This window comes from Vanessa cardui, chromosome 10 (genome assembly GCF_905220365.1).
Source record: "Vanessa cardui chromosome 10, ilVanCard2.1, whole genome shotgun sequence".
NCBI lineage: Eukaryota > Metazoa > Arthropoda > Insecta > Lepidoptera > Nymphalidae > Vanessa > Vanessa cardui.
The window spans coordinates 7,997,284-8,017,588 of NC_061132.1; the positions used below are offsets into that span (position 1 = coordinate 7,997,284).

Below are 20,305 nucleotides of genomic sequence, written 5' to 3' on the forward strand. Positions count from 1 at the left end.
CACCAATATTAATAATATTTAGGGACTCGTTTAAAAGTGAAGGTATGTTTCAACTAGACACAGGATTACAGCCAGCAGTAGGTACATACGAGTAAATTTTAAAAACACATAAAAAGTAAAATTAAGTTAAGGTCCAAATGTAGAACTATCGAAGGTAGGGACCCTGAGCAACAAGCAGTGAATGCCCTTAATTTTTCATTTTGCACAATTTATGTGAGATGGGTTATCAATAATAAATTATTACCAAATAAGCTAATTGTTTCTTTGCCACTCCTTCCCTTAGATCCGACTCTCAAAAGCTCCAAGCGGTATTCGTCTAGCTCACGTCATGCTGTCCACGACCCCGTGCGGTGAAATCATGCTATTTGTCTGCGGTCATGTTCACCAAACCCTTCTTTCAAAGATATGCGTCTTAGTTCTGCTACTAATGCATAGATGGCGCTAAAATATAATAGCCAAATCGGTATCTAGGCACGCGGTAGCGTGTCAAGCCAAGTTTTAATAACAGGACTGATGAGCAGCATAAGTTATATCGTATAACTACAGCACGATGTTTGGGTGAATTTGATATTTATTACAAGGACTTCTGATGTACCTGATTATTTATGCATCAAAAAAAGAGTAAACGCAATGATTCGATAGGAAATTTAATCGGTCATTTGATTACGCACTCTTTATTTCTCATCACTGTAGAAAAGATGCGTCTGCACTCGAGTTCTAGAATTTTATTAAGTAGATGAAATTATACAAATTCTCTATCTATAGATAATCATATATAGTAGTGCCCTATGAAACAATAATATCTAAGTAAATCAACATTAGTTTTTAATAATCAAATATCAGTTATAGATATTTGAAAACAATAAATATTTAAAGAATTATTTTAAGTTTGGCTTTTGCTTCATTTACATTACAATTATACCAACTAATATTGATCCTATACAAAAACCGATTTCTTAATTTTAGTTTCTTATATACTTAGTACTGAATTTCATAATATTAGCATTATTAAGAAACATTTTATCACACCATGCATTGTAATTGTTACATTTCATAAAAAAACATTTCCTCACGTAACGATAATTTTTATATAAAAATATGTTGTGTTTGGATCGAAGAGCATAATTTCTTCAACATGGGACCTTTATACCTAATTATAGCTTTATTAGTACAGGTAAATAAAATTATATATATTTAGTATTTTTATAACTAAATATCAATCGTACGTATTAAAAAAAATCTTTCTGTATAGTAATCATTGAAGGACTTGTATAATTCCATTGTGATTTAATATTTTTTCAGAATTCCTACACAGAAACGACAATAGATAATGAAGACAATCAAATCGAGTCATTCAGTGGAAGTATCGTAAAAGACTGTGAAACTGCGCCGCTAGATTGGATGGACATGTTCAAAGGTTCCAGTATATTCCCAACGTCCTCCGCAACTCTCATGGCACAAGCTACGTTTACTGACAAATCCCCAGAGGAACAACTCGAAGAAATAAAAGGTATAGCTGAACACATAACTAAAGCTATACAGAGTGAAATGGCAAACCTCCTTTCTTATGCCATTTCTATTACTGATAAAGAGGACAATACGTTAAGGTCAAAAAGATCAATTGAAACTCCCATGGACAGTACACAGTTAGTTATGAGACTACTCAAACATATTAAATCGAATAATGAGTATCAAAATATTGCTATCGAGAAAATGATGACTGCCCAAGAAATTGCTGACAAATACGGAATTGAGTTCAATCCTGATCCACAAATACTGTCCGACCTCGCGTTAGCTGCAAACGAACATGCTGAAGAGATGTCAGGGATTCTTAAGGATGCATGCGATTTAAAAAATGTTACCAAACGCCACGACACAGGCTCCTTCCTTGGAAAAAACTTGAATTCAACGCAAAATCTTTTAAATACAGACCAGAAGAACACTACTAAAGTACCAGATGCTATGCCTTACAAAGAAAATGAGAATTCTGATGCATTTTCACATTACAATTACTATTACAATTACCCGTATGAATCGCAAATACCAGCTCCTCCGACCCATCATCATCACAATGCGCCAGTAAGTCCACGGCCGGACTTCTACGACTACATTTCTTTCAATCCAAATGAATATTCTCCATACTGTTCCATGGAACCAATGTCATCAATATTGTATATAGATGAACCAGTGTTGTCTGAACCAGAATTAGTTGGTGAGGAATTTGAAGAGGTTATATCGTCTAAGGTTTATATCGACCATGATGAAGCGCCTGGAATGGCGTCTGTGAACCACGTCATGACGTATACAATTTCGGAAAAATCACATTTCCGGACACCGCAAATAGAGAGTCTGCCACAACAAATGCAATATTATTTCTTACTCTTGTAAGATATTATGTATTTTTGTAGTAGGTATATAATTATTTTAATGTAATATAATTTTTATTTGTTTAATAAATATACATTGATGTGTAAACGAGGATTTCCCTATTTAACTGTATAATTCCTTGTTCATTACAATATCGACGACGGTTCTACGTAATGTCGCAATAGCATTTGAAGTAAATTGTCGTCGTCTGTGTATTTTTATAACTATTAACTTTATAAGTCTTGATTGACAATACCTTACTTTTTATGTAGATAATTATTATTCATCTCGGTATACCCAGATACAGTATTCTGGCGTACAGTACGACACAACTTAGATGTCGCATCGGCAAAATTCGTAAAACCGATCACATCCGAATGGAGTACGCTATCCCAAATTATCAAAATTTATTTCTGATGCGATGCGATATGATCTTTACACAAACGTAATAACTTGTAATATCATATGACTTAATATATGCGTCAATTTGACGCGTTGATTTACATGCATTTGCTTTCTCTGACGCGTGAATCTTTCGCGACCTATAGCGTCGAACGGCGCGATAGGGAGCTATTTCTATTGGTTGTGTAAATCGGCAGTGATCGGTTTTATTTTCATTCCATTGCATTTTCCGATGCGACATATAAGTTGTGTCGTACTATACGTAATTATGTCAATAAAGCAATGTCGTTTTCTATAGTATGTGAAAGGAGGTTTAATTACTTTTGTTTTTCTTTTTTTTTTATGTTGACTCTTGATGCCAATATTTATTTGTTTTACCTAGACCAAAAAATTATGTCCCACCTGGATATTCCTTAAGACACAAAATTTAATTACTCTAATATATTTTACTAATTTAGTATATTTGATAGGGTAATCAAAGACATTTCATACAATTAATATTTATTTTATTCATATAAATATACAAATATATGTATATAGCTTCGATTATTTATATAGATAGTGTCCCACTACAGAAGGACTAGGGCTAGAACAAACAGGCCAACTTTATTACCGTAGTGTGCGTTACACCTACGCTTGCTACTAGTGTGCGTGTGCCAGCTATTGGCCCGTTCTTATCCGTCAGTCTATCTACACATAACAATCAAAGGTATATATTGTCTCTTTGGTTACATTTGGCACTAAATTATTGACTGGTAAGGCACTCGTTAAACTTCGCATAAACGTGTATAACTAAGTATTGTTTTATCAAAAATTACATAATTATAATAAAAACGAAACTTAAAAAGTCACGTAATAAATATGACGATTATATTTACTTGTAAATAAAGTATAGTCAAGACATGACAGGCTATTTTAAATATTTTTCTCTAAACTAAAAACATACAATATTATACATACATGTTAAATTTATTTCAATAGGAATTGTATAAAATATTAAATCTTTTTTTCATAGCCAAATCGATGAAACCTCGAATTTTTACAATCTTCATAGTAGCGAATTAGATTATGATAACAATTTCTTAATTTAAATTAATTTACAAGGCACCTAATTATTCGGCGGCTAAAATTTTTGGATTAAAAGAAATATTAACCATACCTTACATACGCCACCAACTACTATAAACTATGATATTCTGTAGTTACACTGGCTCACTCGCTATCCAAAAGAGGAACACAACGGCACTAAATATTGCTGATTACGGGCTTATGTAATTAATAATGGTGACACAGATAACAAAATAAATATATGAAATGCTATAGCACTGTTGTTTTTTTACAAAACCCATTGAAATAGACTAAACTTACAATAATGCTCTGTCATTTAATTTTTTTTTTATTTATTTGATAATACATGAAAAAGTATTTTGTAAATATTAATATGGATATACAATCGTTTTTAGAGTCATAATAAAAATATATATCTACATAAATGTGCTATAAGTATGTTTAAATTATTTAACAAAGTATGTTTACAATATTAAATATGACCTAAATTTATAAGGCACGAGTGATATATAAATTTATAATTATATTCTAAGTTTATAATCTTATATAATAAATTAGTCATTCGCTTAGTTAAATATAACATATCTATATAGTTTGATAAATATATATGTTTGGAGTTGGTAACTTCTGAACACATTAAATCTTTCTTAATATATCATTATACATACATACATATAATCATATATGAAGATTTTATACAGACGTCTCTTTCTTGTAAATTAATGTAAGAAATGAAAATAGCTATATTAAAGATAATCAAATAGCAAACTTAACACTTCACCTGAGAAATTGCGAAATCATTATAATATTTATAATTACATTGTATAAAACAAAGTCGCTTACCGCTTTTCGTATCTATGTATGCTTAGATCTTTAAAATTACGAAACGGATTTTGATGAGGTTTTTTTTAATAGATGGATTCGAGAGGAAGGTTTTTGTGATACACGGACAATATAGTAAAGAAACACTGATAATTTTAGACGTTTCTAAAGTGATGTCATAAATAAACAAATTTTGCAGTATATTTAGCATCAATAGTGCGAAGATAAATAGAAAAATATAAAAAACAAAAACTGACAAAAATTTTTGTTTCGACAAATAATTTAAACGTTGACGAAATAAATAAATACAAATTCAAATATATTTTTATGAGGCTTCGATTTCAATAAAAGTATGTAAATAAAAATAATCTTCCATCCTTATAGTTCATGAAGCTGACAAAAAAATGGAGATTATTTTTTCGACCAATAATTTAAATGTTGACGAAATAAATAAATTTCAAATTCAAATATATTTTTATATGGCTTCGATTTCAATAAAATTATGTGGATAAAAATTAATCTTCCATGCTTAAGTTACTTAAATCCTAATAGATCAGTTGTTAAACCCCGAACGAGTTGTACATAAGTAACTTCCTACTTTATCACAGTATTATATTACTGTAATACGTATTGCTTATCTGTGCGCGTAATACGCTGTGTATGCACTATTGTGGCCAGTGTGTGGTTGGTACCTGAAACATATTAACAACAGTTGAACAGATGGGTCATCGTATTTTTGTTATTTGTTTATTTGTTAGTCAATTTTTATTTTTTAAACAAAATCTATAAACTTTTAACTGTTTTAGCATAAATATATTATTAATAATATAATAATAATATAGCTACTTAAAATGTAATACTATTAATGTGTAGCAAAAAGCTTCATCCATTTAAATATTATTATGTAAATTCATCACAAGAATTAAACTACTTCTTTTTTATAATTGAATTTTAAATTTCATATAACAATCGCAAAAAGCTCATGCAAACCTATTATTTAATTCTAATAATTACCAAAGCAATAAAAATAAACTATAATAATAATATATAAAAGACCACGACTACTATCAATCTCACCGTACTGGGTGCGCGTGCGCAGCGTAGAGCGGGCCGCTGGCGCTGGGGTCGCCGGCGTAGGGCTGCGCCAGCGGGTAGGGCTCCGGTGCGGGATCGCGACGTCGCGCTGGGCCGCGTTGCGAGCTCTGCTCTGGAGGACTAGGAAACCATTGACATATTTAATTAACAGAAAAAACCTGCATGCATCGGATGACTAAGCTTCAGCCCTTCTCATTATAAAAAGGGCAGACCCAGACGTGGGTTGTATACATGCCTTACACATATTATTTATATATTTATTTATTTATTGTGAAAACGGGACAACATATATTCTTAAAAAAAAACTCTTATTCTAATTTATGAAACATATATATGGAATAAGTATCAAATTGATGATTATTTATCTGTCCTATAAATAAGATTGAAATTTAAAACGTCATTTACTATACAACATGCTAGAGACTTCGTCGCGTAGGATCATATTACGCGTTAATACTTTATTTTGACAAGGAACGACAAATGACGTTCATATATTAGTCAGGATTAATCGATTTTGCTTGGAAGCTGTAAAAAAATATATAAAAACTCTCTCCGAGTCTTTGTTTGTACACGTGGCGAATATATCGAACTGATTGATGATCGATTTGTTTGCATATGGACACGCTAGCGATGACTCGGGATCATTATGGCCCGGACTAATATTATTTCATAATTTTTTATTAAAAAAAAAAAAAGTAATAAGTTTTTATTACTATTGCTAGAATATACTTCCTATTTAAAAATCAGTTTCATAATTTTTTGGCAAATAAAAAAAAGTTAAACTGGCACACGTGTAAAATAAAATTATTCGATAAATCCCTTTTTTTCTTCGGCTTCAATATTTAAATACATAATCATTTCGGACATTTTAATTAAACTTAACTTTCGTTTTAACAATGTATGATTAAATAAATATTTATTTCATTAACAAATTATTGACATTTGTTAAATGCCTTTTTATTAATAAATTAATATACTTTTATGATTTGGTATGTGTTAAATGAGAGTCGATTTGCAACATATATAAACATACAATGTCAAATTCAAAGTTAAAAACCTTTATTCGATACGGAACTTATAATTATTGCAACAACAGCCTGTAAATTCCAACTGCTGGGCTAAAGGCCTCCTCTCCCTTTGAGGAGAAGGTTTGGAACATATTCCACCACGCTGTTCAATACACATGTGGCAGAATGTCTATGAAATTTGTCAGATGCAGGTTTCCTTACGATATTTTCCTTCACCGCTGAGCACGATATTAATTATAAAGACAAATTAAGCACATGAATCAGCGGTGCAACCCAGGGTTTGAACCCGCAATCATCGGTTAAGATGCACGCGTTCTAACCACTGAGCCATCTCGACTCAATGCTTATTGACAGTCAAAAATCTACCAACACAGCTAAAGTCCGTTCTCTAGAAACTTTAACATTATAATATAAATAGCAAACAAACCCATTCCAAGTACTACTTTATACTACATAGTATTATAGAAATTATTCGAGAAAGGCCGTATTTTTAAAACACTTCTCTGCTAGCTCGAAAATTTGACATAAAAAATTAAAAACGTATGCACGCACAAGAGTTCTTTTTTTCAAAGATACAATCACGTTTTGTATCTATTCAGTAACAGTGAACATCGTAAATTAACCCCAAGCTCCTATTGGTCAGTAGCGACTCGCGCAGTAATGTAAACAGTGAATTTTACATCACAGATAAAACATTTAGTTCAATGTATACACTGTTGATCAAATTGCAGTAGAAGTATTTAATAATATTCATATTTAAATACCTACTTCAATTCATTAGTTATATTTATTTAAAAAAATGAAACGATATAATTATGTTTTTCATTTTCATATTTAGAGATATTTATTTTCAAAAACAGAACATAATTAATTCACTTAATACTGGTTAAGGTATAGGTGGTTAACGTATGTAAAAAAAATCTTATCTAGATAAATATCTTAAAAGTAATCATAGAACAGTGCTTCTTAATCGGATCTGTAAATATATATTTTTTCCTTAACATAATTACAGATTTTGCATCTTTATTTTATATATCGTAATAATTTATTTATATTTCTAAAGCGATTTTAGTGAGATATAGTTTTAGCGATGAGTTACGTGTGCGTGTACCTACTATGTATATTTATGACTTTTCATTGACGAGTTGTTGTTAGATAGCTAAATCTGCTACCCGCAGTTTTTTATTGTTTCTATTTGTTAATTAAGAGCATTTTAACCAGGTTACCCAATGATATTCTAATAAACAGATATGTTATATCCATACTAAACAACAGAAAAAAGTGTGCCGTGCCGGGGACCGTTTATTTTAGTTTATTTTTACATTTCGTTAAAAGTAAAAAGGATAGCTTGATAAAAACAATAAGTAAAAGGGATAACTAGATGTTTTTATTACGCAAAACGTATTACTACGTAATTATAATGTATTATAACGTGTTACTACGTAAAACGACTAACGGCAAACGTCCCAATTAGGACGTTTTCTAGTCTTCACTTTTTGCACGTTAATAACATATCTGTTTACTACAACATCATTGAGGTCACCCGTTTTTACGAGACTTTTTAAAATGTTCGAGAGCGAAATTATGTATTATATAATTATATACTATAAGTAATTTATTAATAACTTTCATGTATATCAGTTACTTAAACAAGTAATACTTAAAAAAGTTAAGTCCCTTTTTAATAGAATAGAATCTATTGAAAAAATCTTAAAGAAACGTTACTCGCATTCAACAAACTATTTGTTTTCGAAATTTTCTACGATATTTTCGTAGGTTTCTCTCGTAACTAATTTCTTACCGACAACTTGTTTGCACCTTTAATACAGCCTAGCAATTCAGCAGACAACTGTTAAAAACTAACTATTTATAAAATATAAAACGACGATAAAATTATGAATTATTTATAACCTGCATAATAAAATTTTCATATCAAACGTACCAATTTTTCATTTTCAAAATGAAACTCAAAATATTTTTATTAAAAATAATATAATATCTTTATTAAAAAAAAAAAACGAGACATGCAGATGTAATTATATTGGCGGGAAACACGGCGCGTCCGCCATAACTGTCAAACGTAACTCTTTAGTCTATGGTCGAGTCGTAAAAGTAAATTGTCACCGGCTGCTGAAATCGAGTCAAACGGAACGACTTTGTACATAAAATATAATCATTTACGCTCTCAACTTGATTCATAGCGTATTTTGACATCGAATAGCGTCGAAAAATGTGGTATTCGTTTACTGGGCCCTTATATCCGTATAAATTCGTTTGTCAAGCTTGTGGTTTTTTTTTTTAATTTGTATGTAGCAGCTATGAATATAAGTTATAGTTTAGTAAAATAAAGTTAAATTACTCTTTAAAAACAAGGCAGAGATGCAGTTAGGGTTTATAAATACTTACAAATAAGGTAATGTAAGCTATCAAATGAAAATGTTGTTTTAATGTTTACTATTTTGATGTGTAAACTAAATAATTTATTTGATAAATAAAAACATAGTAATAATATACGTTGCCATTATTTGTAACTATTTGTTATAAATAATGGCAGCGTAGATTCAAATTTTTATTTATCTGATTAAGTAATATTATACAAAATGCATAGAAACCGACGATAACGCAATATAAATTCAACGACAAAAACCGACAATCGATATATCTCAATTAGTGTCAAATCGAATCGATAATCAAAATGTTACATAGCCGCAATCACTAATTCCACCTGTCAAAGAGTGAATAAGTAATTGGACCGAATATATCCTGTAAAACTTTCTCTACTTACCAATCATCAGGATCGCAGTCGCGGAATCCTTTCGCGAATGGATTGCTTGCTATTTTCAACTGCGTTATCTGCAAACAGATAATAAAATGTTAGTATACTGTCAGTTAGTCAGTGTTACCATCTGCAGGTTTTTGATAATGTTATTAAAGCTACTTTTCAACCCGTATAATTGTTAGGGTGTACATATGTCAAGACAAAATTGGATACCCATTTCTGAATTTCGAAAATAACGGCCATTAAGCTATTGTCTTAATTTTAGAGTTTTATACGAATTTTAATTTTGATAATATATGTCCAGTCACTAGGAAATTTAAAATTTGTTTAAGAAATTTTCAAGATATCAAAACATGATATACATAATATGTAGATATATAGATATAGTCATACTTTGCCCGAAATTGTTTTTTAAATTGAACTATAAATCCAATTTTCATACAAGTTAAAATTTATATTCAATTGTATATATATTACCACAATGTATACTTACTCTATGATTCTGGTAAGCCGTGACCGCAGTAAAGCCGGTTTCAGGGAAGATAAAAGTACGGTACGGTACCGTGCCGGGAGCGGTACTGTGGCCTTCGCCCGGCAGGTACACTACGTGCAGTCTCGGCTGATAGCGATGCATCGAGTTTAGGATAATCTGCATAAAACGAATTCAATATTTATTATCATTTTTTTTTATTATTATCATTTTAAGAGCTGAGTCAATTAGGTGACTATGTTGCTCTGGTAGATATCATTATCATTACATAGTATAAAACGAAGTCGCTTACTGCTGTCTGACTCCATGTATGCTTATCTTTAAAATTACGCAACGGATTTTGAAGCGGTTTTTTATAAAAGGTAGATTCAAGAGGAAGGAAAAATGATTGAAAACTGTGAACTGTGTGTAAGGCATTCTGCAGTATATTTAGTATTAGCATTGCAACCGTGCGAAGCCGGTTAGGTGGCTAGTTATTATATTATTGTCATAGTTATTTCTCAAGAAAAATAACTATTACAATTAACGATTTATAATATACGTGCCAGACTGTTAAATGAAAATTAGAATAACTTTTATAAAAAAAAAGAACTATTTTTGAAGCTTAATACAGAGACAAAGAGAGAGATTATATTAAAGGGAGGCGTGACCTAACGCCCAAACGGTTAGCGTTTGGGCGTTAAGTTAGGGAACTCGCGTTTATTAAAGTCAAGTTTTTTTTTATATTAATTAAAATTTTGAATATTTGTACATTTATATAGAAAATCTAGTTAAGTAGGGAATATAAATAGTGCACCTGTAATATATATTTGTGTTTTTAAAATTAATAAAGGTCCCCTTGATTTGCAAATCCTCGAAATTGGTGAAGATGGCAAATACCGTTTTGAACTTGCTTTGATACTGACTAAATTATCGATTAATGACTGATGGACCATTATAGCTTCAGAATGCAAAGAAAAAATCGGCTAAGAATTCGGTAGTTTCGTTTGTTGCGATGTATCTATTTATTAATAAAATTGAATTATTATTTCAAAACTCTGATGTGCGTTTTCGTAGCACATATTTTCGTCAGCCATCATAATTCATACCACAGAGCCAAGTGTCAAAATTAATTACAAAAATACTTCACACCCAATCCATTAAAAAATAATAGCCCATTAACGCTGGATAACTGGAAAACGTTCGAAGTCGATGGCGGTGACACACAACGCGCAGTGCTCACGAAAGTTCGAAGCCGATGGCGGTGATACACAACGCGCAGTGCTCACGAAAGTTCGAAGCCGATGCCGGTGACACACAACGCGCAGTGCTCACGAAAGTTCGAAGCCGATGCCGGTGACACACAACGCGCAGTGCTCACGAAAGTTCGAAGCCGATGCCGGTGACACACAACGCGCAGTGCTCACGAAAGTTCGAAGCCGATGCCGGTGACACACAACGCGCAGTGCTCACGAAAGTTCGAAGCCGATGCCGGTGACACACAACGCGCAGTGCTCACGAAAGTTCGAAGCCGATGGCGGTGATACACAACGCGCAGTGCTCACGAAAGTTCGAAGCCGATGCCGGTGACACACAACGCGCAGTGCTCACGAAAGTTCGAAGCCGATGCCGGTGACACACAACGCGCAGTGCTCACGAAAGTTCGAAGCCGATGCCGGTGACACACAACGCGCAGTGCTCACGAAAGTTCGAAGCCGATGCCGGTGACACACAACGCGCAGTGCTCACGAAAGTTCGAAGCCGATGCCGGTGACACACAACGCGCAGTGCTCACGAAAGTTCGAAGCCGATGCCGGTGACACACAACGCGCAGTGCTCACGAAAGTTCGAAGGCGATGCCGGTGACACACAACGCGCAGTGCTCACGAAAGTTCGAAGGCGATGGCGGTGACACACAACGCGCAGTGCTCACGAGGGTACTCACGTGTCCGTTGTCGTCGAGCTGGTTGTTGGTGAGCTTGAGCTTGTCGAAGGACACGAGCTGGCGCATCCAGTGCGCGCCGGCGGCGGGCGAGTCGGGGTGCACGTGGATGCGCGGCGGCGACACCGGGTCCGCCTTGCCCGCCACCACCCAGCTCGAGCTGCGCGCGCACACATTAGTTCACTCACTCTATGGCATTACACTTGCTATACCACAATCTCCCATGATATAAGGGATACTCTTATTATATAACTTCAACAACAACAACAGCCTGTAAATTCCCACTGCTAGGCTAAAGGCCTCCTCTCCCTTTGAGGAGAAGGTTTGGAACATATTCCACCACGCTGTTCCAATGCGGGTTGGTGGAATACACATGTGGCAGAATTTCTATGAAATTTGTTACATGCAGGTTTCCTCACGATGTTTTCCTTCACCGCAGAGCACGAGATGAATTATAAAGACAAATTAAGCACATGAAACAGCGGTGCTTGCCTGGGTTTGAACCCGCAATCATCGGTTAAGATGCACGTGTTCTAACCACTGGGCCATCTCGACTCTATATAACTTCGGTATGACGTATATACGAGTCAATGTATATTTCTATAATTCAAATTAGATATGATTTAATTATTTAGTGATCGAAAGTTAACGGCGAAAGAAACTGCGCGTTTTCATTACACGAAACATATAAATAAATAAATATGAGACAACATCACATACATTAATCTGATCCCAATGTAAGTAACTAAAGCACTTGTGTTATGGAAATCAGAAGTAACGACGGTACCACAAACACCCAGACATACATCATCGACATCATATCTCGACTCGGCCGGGAATCGAACCCGGAACCTCAGAGTGACGTACCTATGAAAACCGGTGTACACACCACTCGACCATAGAGGTCGTCAAAACATAGGGTCGGCATTAGAAATTCGCATCCCGAATTTGATGATAGTAGGGGTTGTTTTTTAAAGGGGTTGTTCCCCTCTCTCGAAATTTACCACTCCCAACCCGCGGAAACCCATAGTTTTTTTTTTTAATGTGCGTTTAAAGTTACGTGTAACGGATCGATATTTTACATTATAATTAACCTTATATCATTATTTTTATGTTTATTAGCTTTTTTCTGTATTATATTTTAACAAATACTATATTAATTTATAGTAAAAAAAACGTGTAAAAGTTTAATTTAATTTTGTAGTGAAGCGATTCTTTTGTAAAGAAAATAATAATCACCCAGAAGATTTTACGAACATGATAATAGAATACAATATAACATAAAATATAAAAAAGATCCATTTATCGCATTATTAAATTTAGTCAAGTATATATACAGATAAATGGTTCTTAGAAATTTCTAAAATATACCTGTTGTTGTTTCTATTTTTCGCCCAAAATTAACAGCTGTGAGGGGCACAGTAGTGGCGAAGCCACTCCGGCAACAAAAATAGTAGATAGTTATAGTAGCTAAGGATAGGTTAGGTTAGATTTTATGACCAAAGGCCGGCGCAGCGCCGGATATCACATTGTATACCAATAATTGGAATTTTATATCTCTCCCCTTCCAAAATTTAACTAACAGTACGAATTTTGATGATTTTAGTATTGAAATTTAAAAATTGAAAAAAAAACATATGATTTCCGCGCGGGGGGAGTGGTGGTGTAGGTACTACATCACCCCCCCCCCTTACTCCCCACCCCTTCCCCAACCTTAAATTCGGGATGCAAATTTCTAATGCAATCCCAAAACATATATAAAGACACTACAAATAACTTCAATACAATTGCTCACCTGTGGAAAGCGTATCTATATCTTTTATCATCTAAGGGTACGAAATCCACCAGGAGCAAGTAGTCCGCGTTGGGCAGCAGGCCGGACAGCCGGGCCTGCAGCGCGGGGAACATGCGGCGCCCCGCCTTCGTCACGATCATCTCGGTGCCGAGCTCGTGGAAGCTGCGCCACAGGGTGGCCAGCTCCAGCGACGCGCTGCAGCGCGCCACCGCCGGGTGCAGCGTCACGTTCTGGTTTGAAACCTAGCGGGAGAGGCGTCAGGGTGACTGCTTATCCAAGATACAGTATAAAAAAATTGGTTGCCTGTAAAGTCGGTATACGGGCGAAAGTTTTACGTGACAACTCTCGCTCTTAGGCGGGCTAACCATGCCCGAGTGGAAGGGACGCGTGCCCCCCACTCGCTCTCACTGTGAGCGCATAACGTGAGCGGAGCGTAACGCAGTTTCTTGAAGTGTCACCCGGCAAACCAATTTATAAGACGTTGTCACGTCAACAAAGTCGCTTACCGTTGTCTGTCCCTATATATGCTTAGATCTTTAAAATTACGCAACGGAATTTGATGCGGTTTTTTTAATAGATACAGTTATTCGAGAGGAAAGTTTGTGTAAGTATATTATACATAGACAAGTGAGTAAAGTAATTTTAGACGTTTCTAATGTGGTGTTCAAGGTACAAAACAAAACATTATTGAAACGTCAAAAATTCCATTGAAATATTCTTCAATATGCAACTAATGGGAAATCGTATGGTCACATGAATTAATTGTTTACTAAAGAAAATGAAGAGGGCGCTTAATTAGAATAAGTTAAATAGCTACATATGTTCGTGAGTATATTGTACATGAAATATATAAAATTTATCCACGGCTTAAGAATCAAAGAAGATTGATAATCGCTTGAGAATCAACAGAGTTGTCTGTTACTATAATAAATTGTCATTTTTAAAATATTTGTTGTATGTAGCTTGTTTTAAAATTTTCTGATGCCTATAAAATTAGCGAAGTCATACCTTATATAAAAGTATTAAAATGTCATGAAAGTCAGTGTTGTATGACTGTTGGTTCTCAAAAAACTATGAATGGACACTGGATATGACATTTAATAATAAAACTGCTCAATTCAACATTTTATTGTTTCAAATATTTATCAGGTCACCAGTTTTGCAGTAAACGATTCTTTTGGTTTCACGTCAGTTGTAATCGATGACATATCCTAAGGTATTAGTTTACATGTATTAGTTGCAGTTTTTTTTTTATCAATACAAACAATATATTTTGTCTGACATAGTTCCAACTTAAGAATTAATAAAATTAAATGCTTAAATTTATACAAATATGGAATAAAACTAGTTACTGTATAAATCTTGACCGTGTGGAATGGTGGCAGTTGAATTTATCTTAAAGTACGGACCTGCATCCGAGGCGGCGGCGGCTGCGGCGGCGGCGCGGACTGCGCTCCGTGGTCGCGGCACGTGCTCTCACTGAGCGCTTGCAAGGGAGAATACGTACTGCGGGAGCACACTGCATTCTACACAGACAAACATACACATTCATTTTCATTTATAATAAAGTAAAGTAAGTAAAGTAACAGCCTGTAAATTCCCACTGCTGGGCTAAAGGCCTCCTCTCCCTTTTTGAGGAGAAGGTTTGGAACATATTCCACCACGCTGTTCCAATGCGGGTGGTGGCAGAATTTCTATGAAATTTGTCACATGCAGGTTTCCTCACGATGTTTTCCTTCACTGCTGAGCACGAGATGAATTATAAAGACAAATTAAGCACATGAATCAGCGGTGCTTGCCTGGGTTTGAACCCGCAATCATCGGTTAAGATGCACGCGTTCTAACCACTAGGTCATCTCAGCTCATCATTTATAATATCAACCCGCTTTGGAACAGTGTGCTGGAATATTATCCCAAAACTTCTCCTCAAGGGAAAGAAGAGTAGAAAATTTATAGGTCGTTGTTATAATACTTGTATTAATTGACATCGTTGGTCTGATAGCTTAAGGCTTTAAACTACGTGCAAGATCTTTGATGATCAATCCTAAGGTCGTGCCAATAAAGTATATTGGACAAGTTGCTTGAAGAAAAGAAAGACTTAAATAGTTGTTAGTGCTAACACCCCTTGCATTGTAAAGCACGTAAAGCAGTTCCACTGACTGAACTCTTGCAACAAGCCTGGGATTTCCGTCAGGTAATACGCATACGAATATTGATTTCTAATGTTTAAACAGAGAAGCACTTCTCTGTTTAAACATTAAAAAACATTAGGTCCCCCTTTGCACTTGTAACATTTAAATATACTTTTTTGAAAAATAAAAGGTAAATGAATTATATTGTTAGTATAAAAATTATTAAAAGTAGTAAAACAGTTTATGTCTAAATCTAATATCAATAATCTTTAAATGAACACTAGTATTTTAAGAAGATTAGTGATAACAATACAACATACATCTCGTACATTATGCAGCGGCGGTAAAACCGGAAGCTGATCTTGATCACGGCTGACTCGTTGCGCCAGAGAGTGGAGGTGGAACCCGCCTCTAGGGAATTGGCTGGAAACCACGCCTACGGGCAAACAAACTCTTTTTAGATATTTAGTACTCGGCGCTACGCATGCAACAGAAAGCAGTGGCGGATTTACCAATAGACTAAGTAGGCTGGAACCTAGGGCGGCAAATTTAGCCCAAATTTGTTATTGTCTTACAGAAATAAAAAAAAAAACTTATGATTATATGTACACATTACGTTCGTAATCCGTATACTCGTCACTACATAGCGAGTTGGGAAAATAATCTAGTAACTGACAGAAATATCACCTAGTTTATAATCATACTAATAACGGGAAAAAACCGATGTAATGAGGACGATAGAACACAAATCATAAATGTTGCAGAAAAAAGTAGGTGTGGCAAAAATTGAATAGCCTACTAGCGGCAGATTTCTAAATCCGCCACTAACAGAGATTTGCTAATATAATTAAAAAATTCAAAAATCTGAAAGTTTAAAATAATATTTTAATTTATATAATAACTAACGGTAATTTGGTTTTTATTTATATTTCAAACCTATCGAAGAACATAAACATACATATGTTCAAACCTATGTACATTTTTTTAATTAGTAATAAATTATTAACACTTTATTTTAGTCTAATACAGTCGTAGAGATCCATACCAAAGTATTAAAATAGGTGCTTGTTTCATATAACTTAGCAGAAAGTCAGATTTAAGGTGAAAAATTTCGAATATGTATGAATAATATTTTACTGGTTTTAGATACAGTTGCGAATTGAATTTATTAACACAAGATTCCGACTATCATTTAAAATCAAAATCAAAATAAACTTTAAATTGAATCGTTATTTGACAATGAAGGGAAAGTAGATTCTACCGAGAAGAAGCGGCAAGAAACTCAGTAGTTAGTTTAAATACAATTATATACAGGGCCGCCGTAAGCGGGGGTGCGACGCGTGCACCGCACGCGGGCGGCACGTCCAGGGGGCGGCAAATTGAGCAATACATCACGTACCTAATTCAAGTCATTATTATAATTCCCACAAATCCTTAAGTAAAATAAATTATTCAAAGCATCGAAAAATATCGCACTCAGTAAAGTTAAAAGTCCGTCGTCTGTTATCCTATGAAAAACAATACTGTCGAAGTTAGGAGAATCCCCTTTAGCTTCCTTATCAATCGGTAGATTAGGTATCCGTTACTTGTAGTAGGGCGTTGTCGTAGGGCGGCTTGAAGGGTATCACGCCGTAAGTTATATTGGTGGTCGCTCGAAATAGCAGAGCTACGGGCACCGTTAAACTGGGCGCGGAGGGCATACGTTCGCTGTTGCAGGCGCAACGTGCTTAACGCAAACTTAGAGGTACACCTGTGGGCTGCACATCGTCGGTTGAAAAAAGAGTTAGAAAAGGCGTTAAGTAAACAGAGAGCAAAGGGGCGCCCCTCTCGTGGTTTGTGAGGGAAGCTCCGAACATACGGCGCTCCTGTTACGGAATAACTACCGCCAGATCTCCTGCGACTGATCGGGGAGCTATTTTGGGGAAAAAGGGCGGGTCATTCAACCATCGATGCCCTAAAACACCCTGAAGACCCGGACAATGGAGGCGGTGGTCCAAGGGAAAGTAGTCCTAACGGTATCAGCGGACGTGGCGAACGACTTCAATAGTCTTCCTTTCTTTTTTTCTTAATTTAATTTACGGCATCCACGGGCTCATAGGCCCATGCCTTTTTTATATTTTACATTTATACACTTTGACGTTTTATACTTTATAACTTTATACTTTTACTTAACATCAGCAGATATTCGCTAGACTTCAAGCTCGCCGTCTTCCTTTCGAGACCATAGGACCATTTCGATAACAAGAGTTGCCTTCCTATCTCAGAAGGCCGTTGGGGCATACCTCCAGGATCAGGTGATCCTTTGGGAGGGGCGATGGACGACTTGTCCGGCGTTTGAAGTTGGTATGACTGGCTCAGTGACGGGGCGAACCTTTCAGATGGCGGCCCTAAAGTCGGAGTGTCGCTCACGGTGGATCGAATTAAAATGCTGATCTTGATGGTTTCTCTAACTAAAACGGAGGGCTTCCTAATCCACGGTCCTTGCTGAGGTCTCCTCGAGGAGCGTCTACCGCCCTCCAAGAGACGGCAATTAAAGAGCAGACACATATGAAGGATCAGGGCCTCATCCTGGATGGAGCTTCGTGCAACATTTTGTCCAACTCAGCTTAAAGCTCATCAATGCCAACGTAGGAGGACCTCCTAAACCAAACACCTTGCCTGCGTGCGCTCTATGGCATTGTATTTTTTATTCATTGTAAATAAATAAATCTAATCCAATCCAGCCCATTTCCGGTCGCTGCTGGATATGTCCAGTCCTCTCCAATTGCACGCCACTGAGATCGTTCTTGGGCTCCTCGCATCCAGCTCCTGCCAGCCGTCTTGCGTAAGTCGTCACTCCACCGTGCCCGAGGACGTCCTACACTACGTTTGCCGAGACGCGGTCTCCACTCTAGAACACGTTTTCCCTAACGGTTGTCGGTTCTGCGACAAATATGGCCCACCCACTGCCACTTCAGCTTATTAATCCGGTGGGCTATGTCAATGACTTTGGTTCTCTGGCGGGTCGCCTCATTTCTTCTGATGCGATCCCGCAGAGAAACGCCGAGCATAGCCCTTGTCATAGCACGCTGAGCGACTTTAAACTGGTGGACCGGCCTTGCCGTGAGTTTTCACGTTTCGGCTCCGCATGTCATGACAGGTAGGACGCACTGGTTAAAGACTTTCGTCTTAAGGCACTGTGGGATCGACGATGTAAAGATTCGACGTAATTTTCCAAACGCTGCCTAACCCAGCTGAATTCTTCTATTCACCTCGTCCTCAAGGTTGTTTCTACCTAATCGCAAAGTCTGCTCATGGTAGATATATTTTGGAACAACTTCGAGGACGGTACCCTGTACCGCAATCGGTTCCGGTAGAACATGTTCATTGAACATAACCTTGGTTTTATCCAAGTTCATCCGTAGGCCGATACGCATAGAAGAATCAGCAAGCGTCTGCAAATCTTAAGTGAGAGAAGTATTCGCCATTGATGTTAATGCCATGTCCTTTCCAGTTCAGCGTCTTGAACATATCCTCCATTGAATTAGTAAACAATTTGGGGGAAATAACTTCCCCTCGTCTCACACCTTGATGCAATGGTATGGGATTTGTTTGCTGATTCTGTACTTGTACGGAAAATACACCTATTTGGTTGGACTCCCTTAATGCTCGTAACAAGGTTCTTATCTTACGGGACCGTGAGAACAGTGCTGCTGACCCGCTTCGCCGAAGAAGACCAATAGAAGGGGTCTTCGCTATGGATGTCTTCTCCTCCCGCCATAAGTGTCCCGGGGTTAAGGGTTTCTGTACCCTGAGAACTCCCTAGGAAGTGGAACTCCGCAGAGGTGAGCCTACCGTTAGGACGTCACGGTAGTATGCACAAAAGATTTCGTAACATCCTCCAAAAAGACAGAGTGGGTCGCTAACGTTGGTTATTTAGCAGGTACACACCCCGCCCCCCACCTCATGTGGAGGAATAGTGGTATGCGTTTTTGCAGCGAAAAAAAGGGCGGCATAATAGGTATTGCACGCGGGCGACAAAACAGCTAGCGGCGGGCCTGATTATATATGTATGTAATGTATCCCGCATGGAAGTCAACAGGTATTAATTCCAAGTTTTTTTATCATCTACAAAATCTTGTATCAAAAAATATGCCTTTTTACCAATTATTTTATAAACGAATTTGAATTTACGAAACGGCAATGTTAAAAATGGCATCTAAATCGCATAAGAATCAAAGCCGCCTTTGTTCTAAGAAAACTGTACCCAATGTTATGCAAGCTTAGTAAGCTGACTCTTAGAAATAAAGTTGATATGAACAGAACTTGAATCGTATCCAACGCTAACGTGGTATTTGCACTCTCAAAAGCCTCACAACTCCGCTAGATAGCAAGTTTCATTCATACAGGGAATTTCTACGCATTGC

General features: G+C 36.1%; 2 protein-coding genes across 2 annotated transcripts in view; one reads left to right on the forward strand and one right to left on the reverse strand.

Annotated features, from left to right (window-relative positions):
- The first annotated feature begins 1,135 nt into the window (after positions 1-1,135).
- On the forward strand, positions 1,136-2,388 carry LOC124533114. The gene is made up of 2 exons (XM_047108277.1): positions 1,136-1,174; positions 1,303-2,388. The coding sequence occupies exons 1-2, from the start codon at positions 1,136-1,138 to the stop codon at positions 2,386-2,388; spliced, it is 1,125 nt and encodes a 374-aa protein (XP_046964233.1).
- A 2,696-nt stretch (positions 2,389-5,084) lies between these two features.
- Positions 5,085-20,305, reverse strand: part of LOC124532968 (T-box transcription factor TBX1-like) — a 31,121-nt gene continuing 15,900 nt past the window's right edge. Inside the window, exons 2-9 of the mRNA XM_047108107.1 lie at positions 16,220-16,335; positions 15,177-15,293; positions 13,768-14,009; positions 11,976-12,132; positions 10,055-10,210; positions 9,568-9,635; positions 5,737-5,874; positions 5,085-5,351 (exon numbers count right to left, since the gene is read on the reverse strand). Of these exons, the coding sequence (XP_046964063.1) occupies positions 5,294-5,351; positions 5,737-5,874; positions 9,568-9,635; positions 10,055-10,210; positions 11,976-12,132; positions 13,768-14,009; positions 15,177-15,293; positions 16,220-16,335 (1,052 nt within the window). The 3' untranslated portion in view covers positions 5,085-5,293. The remainder of the gene's footprint in view (positions 5,352-5,736; positions 5,875-9,567; positions 9,636-10,054; positions 10,211-11,975; positions 12,133-13,767; positions 14,010-15,176; positions 15,294-16,219; positions 16,336-20,305) is intronic.